Raw genomic sequence first — 20,979 nt, 5'->3', positions numbered from 1 at the left:
AAATAATATTTTTTTTCTCTGTGTCAAATTTAGAAAATGAATTCCCGTGCAAGCAATATGTTAAAAAACTGCCAAATCTTTTTTTTGTCGGGTCTTAAGTGCTAACCGAGCATCCACAAACAATCTCCTACATACACTTTGTCCGCTCGATGTTCAGCCGGCCCTTGACATATCGTATACCAGATCCAAACTCCCAAGAATACAGGTTATAGAAATAGTATGCTTCCCCGAGTGAGTGAAAACGCATCCCAATCTCTAGCTTCACTACATTGTCTGAGGGTTTATCAGCGTACCTCCTGATTGTTTCTTCTAATGGGAGTGACTCTAGCTGGACAGGGTGCCCTATACGGAGGGGCACGTCCCACTCTTAACCTGAAACTGAATTCACAGTTTTGAGATGATGCAATCCTTTTACATATAACAGTGGGGGCGTGATTTTTGTGTATCAGCACATTTGGAAGTAATGATATCTGCCCACAAAACACTATGTATGCTAATTACACGCATGGATGACGAACAAAATCGGGGGTCAGCTAGTTGACAGTAGTAGTAATGTCCCCATACATCTATCGACATAGGCACTAAAAATCAAAAAAACATGGATCCAGAGAGAAACCCGCAAAAAAAAGGATCCAGAGAGAAAGAACACTGAATTTTATGTATACCTTCTGGTCAACCCAGGTGCCTCTGGGTTCACCTACCCGGTGAACTCGCGGACTGGGTTGGCTACTGCTTCCTCTTGCCAGCGGGATCGCTGTGCTCAGAAGCGCTGCCGAGTTGTCCAACCGCACCCGTGCACGACGAGTCCGTGTGTGCCGGTGCCGGCGGCTCGACGGACATCAACACCAATGGATCTGGCTGCTCAACATCCGCAGTGACCTCTCCAAGCGGGAACCTCTGGCATGTCCAACAAATCGAAGACCAGTCATTGACTTTTTTGCTCGCGCGTCTTCGGATTGAATCGAACAGAATAATACAGTGGAGAAATTACCTGTCAAGCGGATCCAGCAGAAATTCAAGCCCGTTGTGGCGTAGGTCTGCAAACTCCGCCATATTGCTCGCCGCCGCCATTGATTCGGCCTCCGCCGTCGAGCTAGGGGAAGAGTATGGATGTTTCTGGTACCATGTAGAACCTGGCTCAGACTAAACTCCTGATGATCAATGGTTGCACCACAAATAAGGCCCTGCACCTTGAGGGATGGAACAGAACCAAAACGCAAGGGGGCCTCGAAACAAAACCACTCGTCCCAACTTAGATGCTTCAGTTTTGGTAGGCAGAGCACCTCAATTCTCTTCAAGCAGGACATGCGGACTTCAAGGATTCTGAGTTTGGAATCTGGTGCATTTATCTGCCATACTGAAGAGTCCCCAACATCACAGTGGGACAGAGATAATTGCTTGAGTTGCTTGCAGGAGTCAAACAGGAGGTGTTGCATATCCCACTCAGCAAACCACACATTATACAGACGGAGCTTTGTGAGGCACTGAAACACACTAGGATAGGCTGTTAAAAACCCATCGACGGCCAGGGCTTGCTGTAGCATATACTCATGTTCACAGTCTCTAGGATCCTTCTCATCAACAATTGCAAGGCACATGTTTTTTACTACCCCGCAATCAATCGCGTCGCAAGCCAGTGAGCCAATCTCAAGTGCGTAATCGCCGGTCACATAGAGCTGAAGGCTTAGCCTTTTGATGATGGTGGATTTGCTGTTTGGGTCAGCCAACAAACTCCTAGTTGCTTTGGTTAGACGTGACATTGCTTGATCCATGTGATGTGCTGCAATGGGTTCTGGGCATGAATGGGGCAGAAAATCCCAGACACGAAGGTTGAGCACAGGAAGCAACCATGGCAAATCTCTCCACCGCTTTGACAACACGCTAGTTCGTGTTGCCGTGGCTGTGTCAACTCTCCCCAAGATAGATAATAATATGTCATCAGTCAGCATGCTGAGCCTATCTTCATGCTTTGTTCGCTGCAAAGTAAAAATAATAATATCAGCAGTTAGTGAATGGCCTTGTTGCACGAATCATGATATTCAAGGAGTAAAGGAAAAACAATAGTAAGTCAGAGCAGCTACTGCGGTAGACAGGAAACCTAAGTTAGAGCAGCTACTGTGGTATAGCTGAAGTGGTTGTGCAAATAATTTGACTCCAGGAATGATCTGGCCAATCTGCCAATAGCCCAATAACCTGTGCTCCTTATTTGGTGCACATCGCCAAGAAAGCTACGACGTGCAAATTTGTCAACAACTCGTGCTCCCTATATTTTTTCACAAATGAATGGGCAGTCCAGGGTCAAGAGTTCTGATTATTCTGGGATTAAATTGTACTTAGCAGTTAGCAGCAACAAAATGCCTGACAGAATCCTTTTCCAGTGTTCAGAAAATCTTTGGGTTTCTGGCTTCCGTTGTTTGAATCCATGAGTAATCCACTAATCTGGCGGTCAAAACCCTAATGAGCAACGTACCAAACACACACTTACGGTTACTCGTGAAACAGCTATAAGAAGGACATGCCTAACTACTTCCAAGCTAAGGTCTCCTTTGACTCATAGGATAGAAACTAGCACATATGCCCGTGCGTTGCAACGGGAAACAAAATTAACATGCATTTAAATTTAATAAAAGTTGTATGTGCAAGCACAGTTGTCCTTCACTACAGAAAAAAAATGCTAATTTATTTTACTCACAAGATGCCCATATTTTCCACGCAGGTCGGCTCTGATGTCCTCTGTTTGGTCAGGTGTTATTAGGCCTGGGTCCACTTAAGCATGTCCATATTTTGTAATGCCCTCGATGCAGCTATATCTCCCACGTGTCGAAGCACGACTTAGAGGCATAACCGCATTGAAAGCAATGTCGCAAGTGAGGTAATCTTCGCAAACAACCCATATAATACAATAAGGGAAAAGAAATACATAGTTGGCTTACAATCGCCACTTCACACAACTACATGAATAAAGCATTACATCATCCAAATACAATCAAGGCCCGACTACGGAGCCAAAATAAAAGAAGAACCCCAAATGCGACAAAGGTCCCCAATCGACCCCAACTGGGCTCCACTACTGATCAACTAGAACGAAACAACATAAAGGACAAGATCTTCATAGAGCTCCTCCTTGAGCTTGGTTGCCTCATCTGCACGGACTCATCGGCACCTGCAAGCTGGTTTTGAAAGTATCTGTGAGCCACAGGGACTCAGCAATCTCGCACCCTCGCGATCAAGACTATTTAAGCTTATGGGTAAGGTAAAGGTATGAGGTGGAGCTGCAGCAAGCGACTAGCATATATGGTGGCTAACATACGCAAATAAGAGCGAGAAGAGAAGGCAAAGCACGTTCGAGAAAGTATGATCAAGAAGTGATCCTAAACAACCTACATCAAGCATAACTCCAACAACCGTGTTCACTTCCCGGACTCCGCCGAAAAGAGACCATCACGGTGACACACGCTGTTGATTCATTTTAATTAAGGTCAAGTTCAGGTTATCCACAACCGGACATTAACAAATTCCCATCTGCCCATAACCGCGGGCACGGCTTTCAAAGGTTCAAATCCCTGCAGAGGTGTTCCAACTTAGCCCATCACAAGCTCTCACGGTCAACGAAGGAATAGACCTCCTCCCGAGACGTTCCGATCAGACTCGGTATCCCGGTACAACAAGACATTTCGACAGGGTAAAACTAAACCAGCAACACCGCCCGAATGTGCCGACAAATCCCGATAGGAATTGCACATATCTCTTTCTCAGGGCACACTCAGATGAGCGCTCCATACAACTAAAACCAAACCTCGAGTTTCCCCGAGGGGGCGCTGCACAGGACTCTAGTTTGGACCAACACTTAGAGGAGCACTGGCCCGGGGGGGAGGGGGGGGGGGTAAAATAATGATGACCCTTAGGAGCGCGACTCCCAAGAGAAAAGAAAAGGCTAGGTGGCGAATGGTAAAACCAATGTTGGGCATTGCTGGAAGAGCTTTACTTAAGGCGAACTGTCAAGGGGTTCCCATTATTACCCAACCGCGTAAGGAGCGCAAAATCCGGGAACATAACAGCGATATGACGGAAACTAGGGCGGCAAGAGTGGAACAAAACACCAGGCATAAGGCCGAGCCTTCCATCCTTTACCAAGTATATAGATGCATTAATTAAATAAGATATATTGTGATATCCCAACAAGTAAGCATATTCCAATAAGGAACAACATCTCCATGTTCCAACAAGGAACAAACTTCAATCTTCACCTGCAACTAACAACGCTATAAGAGGGGCTGAGCAAAGCGGTAACATAGCCAAACAACGGTTTGCTAGGACAAGGTGGGTTAGAGGCTTGGTTCAACAATATGGGAGGCATGATAAGCAAGTGGTAGGTATCGCAGCATAGGCATAGCAAAAGAGCGAGCATCTAGCCAAGCAAAGATAGTAGTGATTCCGAGGGTATGGTCATCTTGCCTGAAATCCCGCAAGGAAGAAGAACGAGTCCATGAAGAAGACAAACAGACGTAGTCGAACGAATCCTCACAACACGACGTTATCGGAACCAACCCGAAGAAGCAACACCGGAAAGAAGCAAACAACATAGTGAACAACCACCACATAGACATGGCATGATGCACAACCAAGTATGATGCATGTCCGGTTTAATGATAAATGACATGGCAAAAAGCACAAGCAATACTACAAATTAAGTGGAGCTCAATATGCAACTCCGTTGCATATTGACGAAACACCACGTGACTTATTTAGTTCAATCTCGTTTATGTACCCAACAATATTAAATGTTGTTAGCATGGCAAGAGATGAAGCAAATGAAAACTACCTATCTAGTCAAGGTTAAATGAGGCCGGAAACAACGAACAACAATTTCCGAAAACTCCTCATATGCATATTTTAAAGTTTGGTACTGTTCCGCCCTAAACAATATTTTAGAGTTGTTAAGCATGCAAAGTGAAGCCACCATATTAAACTAGACATTTTTCCACCCCACTTACATATAAAGTTTATTAAAATCCGAGCTACGGTTATTTAGTTATGAATTAAATCATTTTAGCAAGTTATTTAAGCAAATTTAAATAAACAGCATTTTATACATTTTAAACATAGATGAAAGTTGCATATTATTAAACTAGACAAAATTCTAAGCAACTTTCATATATAATTTGTTTTAACCCAATGCACGGTTGTGGAGATATTAAATGCATGAATAAGAAGGACTTTTCTGTAAAACTACGTTCTCTGGAACAAATACTAAATTCGCAGGCGCTAAAAAACATGATATGGGCCGAATCTGCAGGCTGGCCCAACGAACAGGGAAAAAAACCCAGGGGCTGCTCACCCTGGGCCTTGGGCCATCGGAGGTGATGGGCTGGGGTGCACTGCGCCGGATCTAGCCATCGGCTGGGCCTGGCGATGCGGAGAGGAGCCGGCTCGGGAGGAGCTGGGCCTTGCGCAGCGGTGGGACGAGAGGCTGCAAGCGCGGGCTTGCGTTCGTCCTCGTCTCCGTGATGCAGTATGACGGCGGCGGACTTGTCGCGGGCTCCTGGCGACGGGGTCGGCGGGAAGCGGCCGGAACAGCCAGATCCGGTGCGCCTCAGCAGGGAATCGGCGGGTCTGGACGATGACGCGCACGGGACGACAACGGCGGAGCTTGGCGACCAAGGCATGGTTCCTGCTCCTGGGCAGAGAAGAGAGAGAGAGGGACACTGAGCGATAGAGAGAGACGCACGGGAAGGAAGGGAGACGGAGAGAAGAAGGTGACGGTCCTGGGGTCGCCGATGTGTGGCTCCAACGAGGGGAAGGAGATCAGGGGAGAGGAAGAGGGAGTCCGGCCTGGCGTCTCGGGATCGGGGCTCCCCTGTTCGAGCTCCTGGGCGCGTGCTCGCGCATGAGAGCGAGAGGAGGCTGGGCCTCGATTGACTGGATCGGGGCCAGGGGCGCGGCTACGCAGGGAGCCGGTTGGCTTGATGATGAAATTGAGGGGAGGAGGAGGTTCGCCCGGTGCTGAAAATGAGGGAGGTGGTCGGGATCGGCTGGGAATGGGTGGATGGATCTGGGGGGATCCCGATGGGGATGGTGAGTGGGTGGCGACGGCGGAGACGAGAGGGATTTGGTGGATGGGACAATGTCTCTAGATTTTTGGGTTTGCACTGTATATATAGCAAACCGATTAGGTTTAGGGGTAAAAGGTCTCTCCGATTTTAATCGGACGGTCCCGGATAAATAGGCTAGGGAGACCAAATAAGAAAACGGAGACGTTTTGTAGACGTTTGGAGATGATCCGGACACAACGGTAGCGACAACCCGAGTCGGGTCCGGGACAGCTTTCGGGCGCGCGCGAGGAGGGTCGCGGGCTGACGAGAGAGGTTAGGTAGGGCCTGGCGGTGAGTAGTGGGCTGTGTAGACGGTCTCGAGCTGAGAGAAGAGAAGAAAGGGAGGCCCGGCGGCTATTTCCAGAGACCGAAAACGTCCGACGTTAGATCGGCTACTATTGCCGCTATATTTATCCGTTGGGGCGTCAAACGGACTCCGAATGCGATGGAACTTGGCAGGCGGTCTACTGACAGCAAAACAACATTGCATGCCAACTTTCAACCCATTCCGAGAACATTTTCCGGCCACTTATAAAATAATATTTCGGACGTGCCGCGGGCGCGTGCAAGTGTGTCTGGGCTCAGAACGGACAACGGAGAGAACGAGGAGGCCGGGACGCATGCAAGTTTTGAAAACATGATGATGCAATGCACATGATGACATGACAAGAAGCAACACGCAAGCGAATGACATGGCAACGACGGCGAATAACTGGACGACAACTGGCACATTGGTCTCGGGGCGTTACAACACTCCACCACTATGAGAGGATCTCGTCCCAAGATCTAGAATGACACCGGAGGGACAACGGAAGAGAAAAAGAAGAGGTGAAACTAAATTGCTTCTTTGACAAACGAGTGAGACCAAAGAACCTTGAAAAGGTTAAGCCATTTCGAGAAAAGAATACAACGGAGATGAACAAAGTTGAAAACACCCCATTAGGAAAGAGGAACAAGGAAGAACAAATTTGGACAGCACTCCGGTTGAAACAGAAGTCAAAACTTGATAAAATGAAAAGAACTTGAGCAAAAGGACACAACACTCCGGTTAGATGGATAAGCACAGGAAAAAAAACATGATCTTAGATGAAACGAGATGATGGTTGAAGAAAACAACATCGCAATGCCTCCGAAACAAAAGTAAGAATGGAATTGGATGAACGAAGGAAAACAAGATCTCGAGGTAGCATGCTTACAACAAAAGCTAGAATGGAGTTGTTGGAAAACCAACAACGAAGGAATAAGCTTGATATGGTCTTGTGGAGTACATCCCAAATTAAGAGATGACAACCTGCCACTCACGGGAAATAATTAGATTGGAATAAACAAGGAGACGAGAAACTTATTTCACTGGAAGGATAAAAGAAGACATTGGATCATTTATGAGCACCATAAATAGCAACAATCCTTAGGGAATGGTTTAGGTGAAATATAACCCAAGATAACTCCAATGAAGAGATTGATGGGTTACCAAGGAACTCATGAACGAATTGAAAATGATGGGTTTAAAATATGTCATTCCGGACAACTTGTGAATCATGAAACATGAACTCAAATTATCAAGAATGACATAATACCACCTCCAATGATACGAAAGAAAGGATGCACTCCGGATTGCGAGAAGAAGAAAACTTGATCTCCTTTGAAAAGAATCTCAATGAACACTTGGAGAAGGAATTATTTCTTTGATGAACCATCATGTATAACCTTCCTGAAGAACTCTGGTAAACAAAAGAATGATCAAACGAAAGGAAAGAAAAGTTGGAAACACAAGGTGAATCCTTGCAATGATTTAGATGAATCTCCGTGGTGATATAATTGAAAGAGGTTGGAACTCCGGTAAAAGAAAGATGAATAATTGAGATCAAGAATTTTGATGAACCTCCGGAATAAGGAATTAATCACTTGGATGAAACAAAATAAGAACTATGTTATGCGTATCCTTCATCAATTAAATTGATGACAAGCAACGGATTTGGCATACTACTTATTCTCGTCGAAAGGATTAAGATAGATATAGCGCAAACTTGGGAAGGTCTTCAATGCACCACCGATAGGATTTGAAAAGCACGAATGCATAGATATGATACCTGAAGGGATATGATACACGAAGGAAGAAAACTCTTGAACGAACCACCGTAAGAATTGAAAATGAACGAAGTAAAGATAAAGAAACACCGGGAAGAATTGTGAAATGAACGAAGATGCTTGATAGGATTTAGATACATGAGAACGAAGAGATCACGAGCCGATTAAGGATCACTTGAACGAAGCACCGGTAAAATTGGAGAAGGATAGCTGAAAGCTGAGAATGAATAAATCTTAGATGATGGGCTCCGGATGAACAAACTGAAAAGGCTCCTGAATTACTCCGGATGGTTGAAAAGAATATCTCACAATCGCAAATAATTATGAGAGGATGGCAACAAGATAGAATCGCGAATCTTGAAGAGAATGGAGCAAGATTGAGAGAAAAATCTTCTTCGGTCTACAAATCCCCGAGAATGATGACGGGAAACACCACCAAGAATTATTGAGTACTCCGGAATTAAAATTGGAAAGGTTGAACCAACGATGAAAATAATTTGAAAGATCTTGGAGAAATACATTTGACTGATGATAATTCATCCTTACGTCAAACTTCGAAAGGAATTTGAGAATACCTCCGGGAAAATAAGAAGAGTCAGGTAAGATCCTGGGAATAGACTTGTGGGTTAGGGCCCACTCAAAAGAAACACCGTAGAACGATTGCTTGGAAGAGAGATTTGCACCGGTTAAATAAAATAACTTGAATGAGATAACAACCTCGAAATAGATTGAACTGATCTTGAATGAAAAAAAACCGAGCCTTCTGAGATATCTTGAGCACTCCAGGACAATAGAATAGTGAGAGGTGAACGATTAAGAATTGCACCGGCATGAGAAAACATTGAAATACGGAAAAGAATATGATCAACACCGAAAGCTTGAATTGGTTCCACCGGAGAAGAAAAAGAATGAATAATGGTGAACTAGAAACTTCGTTACAATCTTCATGAGCATCACCGGGTAAGAACATGAAGGAAGAAGAATGGAGAGACTTCCATAATAAAATGGATACTTGATAAAGAAATCCGAGTTCTTGAAGAAAAAAGGGTGGGTGGGTGGGAAAACAAAGACAACTTGGGAAGGACGAAAACGACATCGTTGAGGAAGCTGAGATTGGATCTTGCGGATGTTGAAATGTTCGGATCCACTTGAAGAGAAACACACCGGTGAAAAGGATTGACATGACAGACTCGATGATCGAGAAGGATTAGTGATTCACATCGGAGTATGAGAACACCGCTTAGAAAGGGTATGGAATCAACACTTGACATTGAAGCAATTCGAATACCACAACTCAAAACAAAACAAAGGATTGGCTTGTAGAATAAGCCAGAACAGACATATGATAGAGATTTCGTCCGAAGTTTTCGTGGTGGGGCCTACACGGGCTCGACCGTACAGCACCATCATGTACAAGGCAGTGCACATGACATACGAAGCGTCCCCGAGTCGGCATAGCCAAGGACTCTTTAAGACACAACGAGACCACTGTAAAACCGACCGTGAATAGGCGGACCACTAGACGTCGAACCCCAATTTCATATCATACATCTGTCGGAAAGATATCCTAAGAGCTACTTGAATTCCCACCTATGAAACTCCCGAACCTTTCCGGTTATGCAATCAGGTGTTGGGGATACAGGGGAAGCATAATATCTCACCCAAATCTAGCAAATCCTACATCCAGCTGTATCCATCCTTCAACACATAACCAAGAAACCTTCGGAAATCATCTACCTCAACCTTCGAAAAGCATCCGTTATACAAGTTATGGCGATACTCCCGAACTCTCGCCCCAGTACTGGGTGGCGTCGAGGTTATCTCACCAACGAACTGCATAAAGAGATTTTCGATGTCGGCGTACTAAACTCAGGTATTCCAGAACTGCAACGATAAAATTATGACGACAATACCTCGGAGCTCAACTCCCCGGGACACTTCCACTAAACCCCTGACAGGAGGCACGAAGACGATGTTCTCGTCACAAAACCATCGAAACGATTCCAAGATACCCGCGTGATCCTAAATTTTTTTAGTGAAATTTGAGAAGAGAAGAGTCAAAACTCTACGTCAGGATGCCTTACCAGAGCGATGAGGAGACTGGGAAGTAAAAAGAATTCCTAAACTCTCCGATATATAATTCCTAAATGACTCAAAACATTTTTCTAGACACAACTCGACCGCTAAAAACGATCAAGCAATGGGGCTCCTAAGGTCGGGGAAGGCTCTGATTACCAACTTGTAACGCCCTCGATGCAGCTATATCTCCCACGTGTCGAAGCACGACTTAGAGGCATAACCGCATTGAAAGCAATATCGCAAGTGAGGTAATCTTCGCAAGCAACCCATATAATACAATAAGGGAAAAGAAATACATAGTTGGCTTACAATCGCCACTTCACACAATTACATGAATAAAGCATTACATCATCCAAATACAATCAAGGCCCGACTACGGAGCCAAAATAAAAAAAGAACCCAAAATGCGACAAAGGTCCCCAATCGACCCCAACTGGGCTCCACTACTGATCAACTAGAACGAAACGGACAAGATCTTCATAGAGCTCCTCCTTGAGCTTGGTTGCGTCATCTACACGGACTCATCGGCACCTGCAAGCTGATTTTGGAAGTATCTGTGAGCCACAGGGACTCAGCAATCTCGCACCATCGCGATCAAGACTATTTAAGCTTATGGGTAAGGTAAAGGTATGAGGTGGAGCTGCAGCAAGCGACTAGCATATATGGTGGCTAACATACGCAAATGAGAGCGAGACGAGAAGGCAAAGCACGTTCGAGAAAGTATGATGAAGAAGTGATCCTAAACAACCTACGTCAAGCATAACTCCAACAACCGTGTTCACTTTCCGGACTCCGCCGGAAAGAGACCATCACGGTGACACACGCTGTTGATTCATTTTAATTAAGGTCTTATGTGTTATACTCCCTCTGTTCGATCGGGTATTATTAGGCCGGGATTAGGTCCACTTAGCAACGTCTATATTTGCTCTTATGTTATACTCTCTGTTCGGTATGGTATTATTAGGCTGGGATAAGGCCCACTTAGCAGAGTCCATAGTTGCTTTTATGTTATACTCACTATGTTCGGTCGGGTATTATTAGGCCGGGATCGGGTCCACTTGCCGCGCCCATAGTTTCCACACAGGCCATCGTCCATATGCAGGATTTAATTGGCACATTTGTTTCCCACAGAATCCCGAGAGTGGAATTTAATTTTAATGGACCCACTCTTTACCCTCTGCTACTAATCCATTAGGCTGCTTGTTGATTTTAACTCACAACCGTATTTAAATTAACAGGTCTAGATGAAAGAAAGCAAGGTGGGACTATGTAATAGTTGAAGAAACAACTGAGGCCCAAGCTGGGAGGGTAGGTTGGCTGGATTCGTTGGGCCAGCACGGTCGATTGATGTCCTGAGGCCCAAGCTGGCGACGGGTGGTTAGTCACGCGAGCCTCCAATTAAAACGATCAGCATCCCCTAAAAAAGATTTAAAAACGATCAGCACCAAAACCTGGCACGTTTTGTTTTCTTGAGACTTTCCAGACGTGTCACGTGTAGTATCGAGCGGAGTTGAAGCCAAACGACAGTATCGATCTGGCTTCTAAGTGGACGTTTATTTTTGCATGATGGACATTCCTTTCTTTTGGCAACCGATATACAAAGCAGGCCTGAATGACTCTAAAGGAATTTTTTTTATAGAAATACTATTCTTTAGAATTCCTCCAAACCAAAGGAGGCCTGAATGAACTGTAAAACTCACCACTTTGCTAAAAATCACTACTGAACACGGAGTCCAAGTCAAACCCCTAGAACCTAAAAGGCTAGAAGTACACACATCACAATCAGAACCAAGAACGATTACCCAGGGGCAATGCCGCACCTTGCCCAATTGGCCCGTCCCAGGCCGCCTCGGGAGGTCCGAAATTATTTGGCGTCATGAATGATCCGGCCAATCTTCCAATAACCTAGTGCTTTGGTGCACATCGCAAGAAAATTTAAGACAGACGTGCAAATCTGTCAAGAACAAGGTGCTCGCCTTTACTTGTTCAGAAATGAAGGAGAAGTCTAGGATCCGATGCAGACTCGACAAGAGCTCTGTTATTCTAGTATCAAGCTGTACATTTTTTTGCGCATCAAAAAAAAGTACAGCCTGATACTGGAATAACAGACCTGTACTTAGCAGTTAGCCGCGACAAAATGCTTGGCAGAATCCTTTTCCAGCGAGACAGCTACATGAAGGTCATGCCTAACTATTTCCAATCTTAAGAATGAACACCACAGGGCGACCACCTCGCCCAAAATTACCAATTACCGGGTGCAGATCAAACGGCTAAAACCTAGGAGTAGACACAATACAAGCAGAATCAAAAACGGTTACCGAAGAACAACACTGCCCCTTGCCCGATTGGCCCATCCCAGGCCGCCGTCGAGGGGTCGCTCACGCCCTGGGCGATGTGGCGCCCTCGCCCGCGGACTCCCGCCGCTCCTCTCCCCACACCACCACCGTCTGATGCAGCTCCCTTCAAGCGTGCTGGCCGGGGCCTCGCTGCGACTCGCCGGCTCGCGACGCACCGCAGAGCCTCCGGCTCCTCGGCGCGTCCACAGCCGCCGCTGCGCCTGGAATTTCGTGGCTTCTCGTCTTTGCTTTCTCAGTTTTTTTAGGGGATTGCTTTTTTTTTTTGAGCGTATTTTGAGGGGATTGCTTTGCTTTCACTCAGTTGCTCTGCTCGGCCTTGGGCTGGGCTGTTGTGTGCGGGCCGCGGTGCTGCTGCTGTGGGGTGAGGTGCGGGAAAATAGTACCACCTCGCCCGCGGAAGGAATGCAGACCGGGTAGATGGTTATATAAGAGAGCGTGGGCTCAACGGAGACAACACGCAGCTGCGTGGTGAGCACAAAGTGAACTATTCTTTCGCCTTTTACTAAAAAATACCGTGTGCACCCCACAATAAGCAGCATACCATAATTTTTATAGGTCGCCTCTTCTTGGAGTGGCCCCATCAAATTGAAATTGCAAAAATTAGTTTCAAAGATTCTGTGCTCATATGTGTAGTAGCTGCTACTGGCGAGCTTTTTTTGTAACTTAAAAATACAAAAAAAATCATTTCTTAAACATGGTGCCATGGTGATGTTTTATGTTTGTCCATGTGAATTTGTTTTTTGATGAACACTTTGTTTCGGTTCTTATGGATTTCTTTCCACATCCTTTTACGCATTGAACAACTTGATTTAGAGTTATATGTAATAGAAAATATCTTGCAGTAGTTATATGTAGACAGCTTGATTTAGAGTTCAGTAATTTCTAGACAGCTTGATTTAGAGTTCTATGTAGAAAATGCTTGCAAAAGTTCCTAGACGACTAGGATCATTCATGGAACCTCCCTGGCAGTAGAAGGAAAAAAAATGAAATAATGATATTGATTTGTCAAAGGACATTTAAAATTGTTAAATGCTAGATTGACGGTACACTTGTCAAAATAAGCGCCGCATCAACTGCCATTGGCAAACCCGCATGCCAAACCCCTATAGGGTATAGTTCATGGGGCATATGTTCATTTTATAAGTACATACCAAAGAAAATATATTTATCCTGTTTCCTGAGTAGGTTTTGCATGTAAGCGACATGGCCACACGCAAGAAAAGAGCCCACATGTAACTGTAAGAAAGGGAAAAATTATCCCAAAATTGTCTCGGATGCGGTCAAAGGGCTTTGTTCTAACGAAAACGACGCTCAAGGTGATTTTTATAACAACACATAACTGAATAGTATACATGAAAGGTGAAGCCGAAAACAAATAGCTTGACTCAGCAAAGGGCAGAAGTGTTAAAAAAAACTACAGAAGATATGTCTAGGGCTCAGATGAGCTCGGGTGTGAACATTAAATTCGTTAAAAATTCAAAAGGTTTTGTTTTCTTTTTGTGGTGAAAGATGCTTCAACTCCGCCTATGTTGTCTCAACATAGCCGGTCCCAAGCCCGGGTAAAGGAGGAGGGTTGTGATAGGCTTGGCGAGCCAACGTAAAAACTCAGCCACTTTTATGGAGATGAAACCCAAAGACATGGGAGGAGTCCGTTAAGAGAGATCTGAAGGATTGGAGTATTACCAAAGAGCTAGCTATGTATAGGGGTGCGTGGAAGCTTGCTATCCATGTGCCAGAGCCATGAGTTGGTTGCGAGATCTTATGGGTTTCACCTCTAGCCTACCCCAACTTGTTTGGGACTAAAGGCTTTGTTGTTGTTGTTGTTGTTGTTGTTGTTGTTGTTGTTGTGGTGGTGGTGGTGGTGGTGGTGAAAGATGCTTCAGTGCGTGATGTCCGTGCCAATTTTGATGAAGTTTGAACATTTGAGGAGCTCTTTGTGAAAAAAATCATGCCTGTAAGAAAGTTTGAAATTTTGCACCGTTTGGAGGTCATTTTGTCTTTTTTGCCACGGTCTCCTTCAATGACCAAACTTCACAAAATTTGGCACGAGCGTCACGCACTCAAGCATATTGCACTACAAGAAAATTTAGATATTTTTTGCTATTTACAACAAATTCACTGTTTATCAGGAACAGATGAGCCCGGGCTTGGAAATAAATTACCAAGTCATATGCCACTTACAAATAAATTTGAAAAAAGCTATAAGTCATCTCCTCTCAAAGAAGAAACACACAATGTTGCATTGATATACCCCAATGAGAAACTGAACGAACAATGGCAAAAAAGAACAAAAAAAACCTGAAGTTCTAGCCTTGGTCTGAAAGTTCAAATATGCAGTTCAGTAATGAACATTACCTGAAATATGCATAAAGCGTCTGATAACTGTGGTGAAAGGCAAATAGTTAGAGAAAATTTCATTCAAAAACTCATCCCGGGTTCAATAGTGCACGGGGCACAGTTAGATAAAATCTGAACTGAAGTATTCGTTGTAACAACGAAAGTACCTTTCTACACCCAGGAGCAAATGCTCCTGGTGTGAACATAAAATGAAAAAAAAGGAAATAATTCAAAAAAAAATCGAATTTTTTTGTGACACACTTTCACAAATGTTTGTTGTGCATACAAAATTTCATCCCGAAATCACATTGGTGGAAGTCATGCCAAAAAAACAAAATCAAAGCTCCAAAAAGCTTTTGTAAGTAACATTTTCAGAGCATCGATTTTGTTTTTTTACCATGCCTTTCATCAATGTGATTTTGTGATGAAATTTTGCATGCACAACAAACATTTGTGAAAGTATGACAATTTTTTTTCAGGATTTTTTTTGAATTTGTTTGATTTTACTGTCCACACCGGGAGCATTTGCTCCTGGGTGTAGAAACTACATGTCCTTGTAACACTGACTACTACGTACGAGTACATCACATTCTTGATTCTTGGAGTAAATAGTATAAAACTACCACAATTCACGTTAGGGTTCAAAAAACTACAAAAAAAATGTTTGTGACTAATAACTAACAGAACCGGTGTCGGCTGTTTCATAAAACCCAAATGGTCGAGTGCTTTTCCAGTGATCGTGATTATGACGGTTGGGGCCCGCGTGTAAGATAAATGATTGTTTGACTGTTTGTTCGACCATTAACTAACACGTGGGGCCCACATGTCAATGTCTCTTACTCTTTAATAAAAAAATCTCATGTATTTTTCTTTAACCCCTCGTTCTTTCATAAATCTAAAATGTTTCCTTATTTTTTACAGAATAACCCCTACAAAGATTTAAAAAAGTGATCGGGTCCCTCAATCATTTCTCAAAAAGCAACCGAGTCACTGTATAAGTTGGCCGTGGCTGTGGCTGGCAGCCGTGGTTGTGGCCGGCAGCCATGGCGGCGGCCAGTCCAGCCCAGCCCGTGGTTGTGGCAGTCGTGAGCGGGGTGCCGCCGCGAGCCCTCTTCTAACCCCTCGAGCGGCCCGCGCACCTCCTACATGGCAGCAGTGTGGCCGACCACGGTGCCGGGTCGAGGTGGTGGTCCATGGCGGTGTCGGCTCGAGGTGGTGGTGCCAGCTTTGGCGCGGAGGCGGGCTCCTCTAGGTGGGGGACGGGCTCGGTCCAGGCGGAGCTCCTTGCCGGCCGCGCTTGCTGCTCCTTGCCGCCCCCGCCTACGGCTCCCTGCTGCTCCTTGTCGCCCGCGCCCACTACTCCATGCTGCTATTAATACCTAGCTGGCAGCCATTGCTGCTGCTCCTTGCCTTGCCGGGCGGCGTAGAGGGGTGCACCGCCGTGCTTTGGCCAGAGGGTCGCCGCCGCGTTCAATGGAGGGGCACACCGCCACCCTGCTGGAGGTCGTGCTCCGGCCAGAGGGGAGAGGGGGGAGGACAGTCGGCCGAGGGAAGGTGGGCTAGCTCACGGAGAGGGGGGGAGGGAGGAGGAGGGGCAACCGGTGCATATCTGGGGGGCTCGCGCGAAGAGATAGAAAGATAAAGGAGGAGAAGAAGGAAGAGATAACTGACATGTGGCCCCACATGCCAGTTAACGGTAAATCAAACGGTCAAATAGATGGTTCGTTTAGGTGCGGGTCCGATTTGTCATAAACCGGTTTAATTTCTTAGCAACGGGTGTTTTGGGTTTTTTGAAACAGCAGACACCGGTTCTGGCAGTTATTAGTCACAAACAAATTTTTGGTAGTTTTTTGAAACCCTAACGTGAATTGTGATAGTTTTATGCTATTCACTCCGATTCTTGGGGTGATGAATTAAACAGTGGAACCGCACTCTGATTCTTGGGGTGACGAATCCCATAAGATAATAGTGGGAGAACCTGGACGTTCTCACAGCTCCACGATTCCTGGTCGTCGGATCTGGTTCTTGATGCCTTTTTGACCGTCAGATCAAGCCTCCGAAGGATCCCGTCCGTCAGATCGAACCGTGAAACTGTAGATCAAAACAGTGTCCAAAACGGGATGCCACCGCGTGTATTTTTGGTCGCCCATCGAGGGCATTCTTGGAATTTCACTATGAGCCCCTGCCGTCTCCTTCTCCTGTTGCAAACCTAGACGCCGCATCACTCCATTCAAGCTCTCTCTCCCTCTCTCGACACTGCCCATCGCCTCCCTACAACCGCCGCCGCCGTCGCCGTGCTCCTATTCCACTTCTCCTCGTGCATCTCCTGTCTCGTTGCCGCCGTGCTGCTCTCCCGTTGAGATCGCCCCTCGCTGTTGCTGGACCGTCTGATTGTATCGACGCCGACAAGCTCGGTGAGCACCAGGTCCTTCTACATTGTCATCGGCGCCGCCTCCTCGCGAGATCCTCACCATGGTGAGCTCCCCCACCCCCTCCCACCCGGCCCCTCCCCCTACTCGCCCCCTTTACTTCCCACGATTTTGGCCCCTCTGACCTCGGGTTTCCAATCTAAGCTACTATTACCGCGTGCGTGACGATGGTGCTCTGTGGTGATGTAGGAGGGCAGTAGAGCAGCAACCTCGACGCCACAGGTCGTTCCTCCTCTCCCCTTCTCTGCTTCACGTTCTATTACATCAAACTTGAGCATGTAGGTTCTATTTAGATGTGTAACTCTATATTTATGTGATAGAAATATGTTCTGAGAAGCTGCTCAGAGAATTTGCTTCATATACATACTAACCCTCTCCTAAATGATAGATGACGTAGGTGACTTATCTCTGTTATTTAGCTTTTTGCAAATTAGACCAATAGTATTTTAGTCAGCTTTAGGGTATGTTGAATATGATAGTTAATGAAGATGATCGTTCTTTCTGTTGAGAGTACACAATCTGACTCATTTTAAAATAACAACTTATCTTTATGTAAACACTATTTAGATGTGTAACTCTAGATTTTTGTGGTAAAAATATATTCTGAGAAGCTGCTCAGATAATTTGCTGGATTAACTCTAGATTTATGTGATAGAGATTCATTTGTTTATGGATTGGACGATATGCCATTAGCAGTTAAGCACTCTTGGCTATGTCTGCGATTACTGCTCTAGTTATTGGTTTTGAGTTATGCACATATCTCACCTTCTTGTTCTTCTCTATTATATGTCGGGTGAACGTGAATGATATGCCGGGTGACAATAGACACACGTATTGAGCTTACCAAATCGTGTGCAGTGTTGTTGCTGGAAAACTGAGAAGAATGACTATTTCCTTGTTGTTAGTTCTATGATACATCTTGGCTTTAAGAATCTCATTGTTGAGCATCCATTGTAGATACATGTGGAGATAGAGAGGTAGATTGATCCTCCCCTGTTCTTTGTCGCCGTTCGCCGCCCCTGAGCACCACGCGGCTCATCGGATCATGCGCTGCCCCTGAGCAGTGCACAGCTCGCCGAACCGATTCATGCCACCCCCACCAACCTGAGATCCGCCTCTGCAGGTATGAGCTCCCCTCCAATGTCCTCTTCCCCTCCATCCATTCTTTCTCTATTTGTTCAGCCATTTTTCCTTGTTAGACATTTTTCCTTTCGTCTGGTTGATCTGCATTCAGATCCTCGTGTGTATGTACACTGTAATAAGTGTCTGGTTGTAATAATGCGTGAAACATTAATTATTCCTTTATTCAATTACGGTCTTATTCGTTGTTCCTTTATTCAATGAAAATTTTATTGTGTTTCTGGTTATGATGCTCATGCAGTATATGATTATATGTACTGTGTCTTATACTCTGCCGCCTAATGTTATGCTATTATTTGATGTATGCTTACGTGGTTCTTGCTTCTTATTTGTCCAGAGTGTGTGTGTATGATGTTGTTGGGTTGTTGACATGGCCCGTGGTCCGGTTGCGGCTCACACTCAAGGCATGGTCGAGGATGGTGTTGGGTTGGTAGGTGGTCGTGGCCATGGGTGTTCTGCTGGTCGTCGTGGATGAGCCATTGGCCATGGAGGTTCTAATATAGGGCGTACCCCTGTTTCTGATCATGTCACTGCTTGCCGAGTGCCTGACGCTAGAGCTGAGCCTATTGATAGGCGTAGGGGTGTGAGTCGATGGGTGCCTACTGCTGGAGCTGAGCCTATCGCCAAACATGGGCGTGGAGCTTGACAGGTGCCTGCCGCGGGGCGTGGCGCCATGCCTCGGCCAAGTGGTAGGGGTGTTCGTGGCCGTGTCCCTGGTCGTGGTGCTGATTCCGGGAATGCAGCTGCTGCTGTTATCCCTGGTCGGGCTGCTGGTCGTTGGTTCACCGCCGCTCCTAGGCGTGCGGCGGTCCTTGGTATTGCTAGACGTTACGTGCCACGTCAGCCTGTTGGGTGTCCTCCTTGAAGCTGTACAAGTACGCGTGTATCCATTGTTCTTCTTTTATATTTTTTCTCCTAGGGGTTGATGATAATTATTTCATTACTTTGTTGTTTGTGACGTGGTTAGGTGATGGCTGGTTCCCTTTTCTAAGCTCGACCGTGGCTACGGTAAATCGCAGAAAATGGAAAATGTGTGTTGAGTTTCGGCGCGCTCGATATGAAGGTGCATGAAAGTTCTTCATTTGTTATTAGTTGTTGTTGTTGGTCGTCTGGTGTCTTACTTGGTTCTACATGTCCTGTTTAGAACATGTCGTTGATGGGCCTTTACCGAAGGATTGGAATGGTTTCTCGGTTTATGCGAGTTCAGAGGTGACCGGGGTAGACCGCAACAGACGAAAGAGAAGGAAAGTGTCGATTAAATTGCGATGTCCTGGATGCGAAGGTGCATGAGATTTCTTGGTTAGTTGTTAGTTGTTGCTATTTTCCATATGTTCTCTTATTTGGTTTTACATGCCTTGTCAGAGATTGTTGTCCAAGGGCCTGTGCCGAAGGATTGCCAAGGTTTCTCGGTCAAGTTTGCCAAGTCCCTTAAAGGTGCTTATTAAAAAGACCTTCGTTGTTTTCGTTATGTGATTATTGTCTTCCTTTTACCATTCGTTTGTGGCTGATAGTTTTGCTGTTAGCTTGCTATGCAGATAGGTCATACTACGACCCTCCGGATTTCTTGTGCCAATACTGTGGTGCCTCCTTTTGGTTTGCTGAGTGTTCAAAGTCCAGGTCATCCTGGACACAACGTAAGATGGTTTATAATCGCTGTTGTAAAGGTGCTAAGGTATATATTCCTCCCTTTAAGGATCCCCCGGCCTATCTCTGGGAGCTCCTTCAATTCGATGGTACTTCTCGTGCTAAAAAATTCATCCGGACTATACATGAGCATAACTGTATGTTCGCTTTCACTTCGATGGGTGCTACTATTAAACGCTCGTTTGGTGATAGCCGCGGACCTAAGATTTTTAAGATCAGTGGTCAAGTGTCTCATCGTATTGGTTTGTTGGTGCCTAGCGGTGATGATACCCCTAAGTTTGTTGAGTTGTATATACCCCTAATTCATTAATATCTGCCGAAATACCTGATGCATTGCTTGATCCTCTAGGATATGCTTTAGTTTCTGAGTTTATGATGCATGGTCCGTGTGGTGAAATGAACGATAAATGTGTCTGCATGAAAAGGGTGTTTGTTCTAAATATTTCCCAAAATTTTTTAGAGATACCACTGTCATTGATGATAATGGGTTTGCCTTATATCGATGCCGTGACGACGGTTGAAGGGTCTATAAAAAGGGTTCTATGCCGCTGGTTCATTAGTTGTACTCATTCATCCCCATGCTCTTAAATTTTGCTCACTTTTCCCCACTTCCTTGCCCGAAACCCTCAGAACTGGTTACAACGAACGTTGCTGTCGGGTCAATGCTTTTGACCATTAACTCTGACGAGTGGGGCCGCGTAGGGTGCATGCAACTAACCGTGGTCGTGGGGTAGCACGTGTCCATGGGAAATGGTCGAAACGTCCCATCGTATAAAGAGGGGGAACCACCTCCCGGCGCGTCACCCCTACCAT

At 45.5% G+C, this 20,979-nt stretch overlaps 1 protein-coding gene and 1 non-coding gene across 2 annotated transcripts; one reads left to right on the top strand and one right to left on the bottom strand.

Annotated features, from left to right (window-relative positions):
• Positions 1-726: 726 nt before the first annotated feature.
• On the bottom strand, positions 727-13,049 carry LOC123153498 (putative FBD-associated F-box protein At5g56820). Its single transcript, XM_044572598.1, has 3 exons — positions 12,578-13,049; positions 978-1,976; positions 727-897 (listed from the first exon to the last, which is right to left on the bottom strand). The coding sequence occupies exons 1-3, from the start codon at positions 12,611-12,613 to the stop codon at positions 727-729; spliced, it is 1,206 nt and encodes a 401-aa protein (XP_044428533.1). The 5' UTR covers positions 12,614-13,049.
• A 26-nt stretch (positions 13,050-13,075) lies between these two features.
• LOC123155099 (U5 spliceosomal RNA) lies at positions 13,076-13,193 on the top strand. The gene has a single exon (XR_006477218.1). It is a non-coding gene; the product is annotated as a U5 spliceosomal RNA (small nuclear RNA).
• Positions 13,194-20,979: the final 7,786 nt, after the last annotated feature.

Source organism: Triticum aestivum, chromosome 7A (genome assembly GCF_018294505.1).
Source record: "Triticum aestivum cultivar Chinese Spring chromosome 7A, IWGSC CS RefSeq v2.1, whole genome shotgun sequence".
NCBI classification, from domain to species: Eukaryota; Viridiplantae; Streptophyta; class Magnoliopsida; order Poales; family Poaceae; genus Triticum; species Triticum aestivum.
The sequence above is the reverse complement of the archived record's forward strand: the minus strand, read 5'-3'. Positions and strand labels throughout refer to the sequence as shown.

What these genes read in the sequence shown, in the direction of transcription:
- LOC123153498 (XM_044572598.1), bottom strand. Translation starts at nt 12,613, where the DNA reads ATGGGCCAATCGGGCAAGGGGCAGTGTTGTTCTTCG. An exon ending in AGGGGCAGTGTTGTTCTTCG is followed by an intron (nt 1,977 to 12,577) that starts GTAACCGTTTTT and finishes TTTACTTTGCAG; the next exon opens with CGAACAAAGCATGAAGATAG. An exon ending in TGACAGGTAATTTCTCCACT is followed by an intron (nt 898 to 977) that starts GTATTATTCTGT and finishes TGGACATGCCAG; the next exon opens with AGGTTCCCGCTTGGAGAGGT.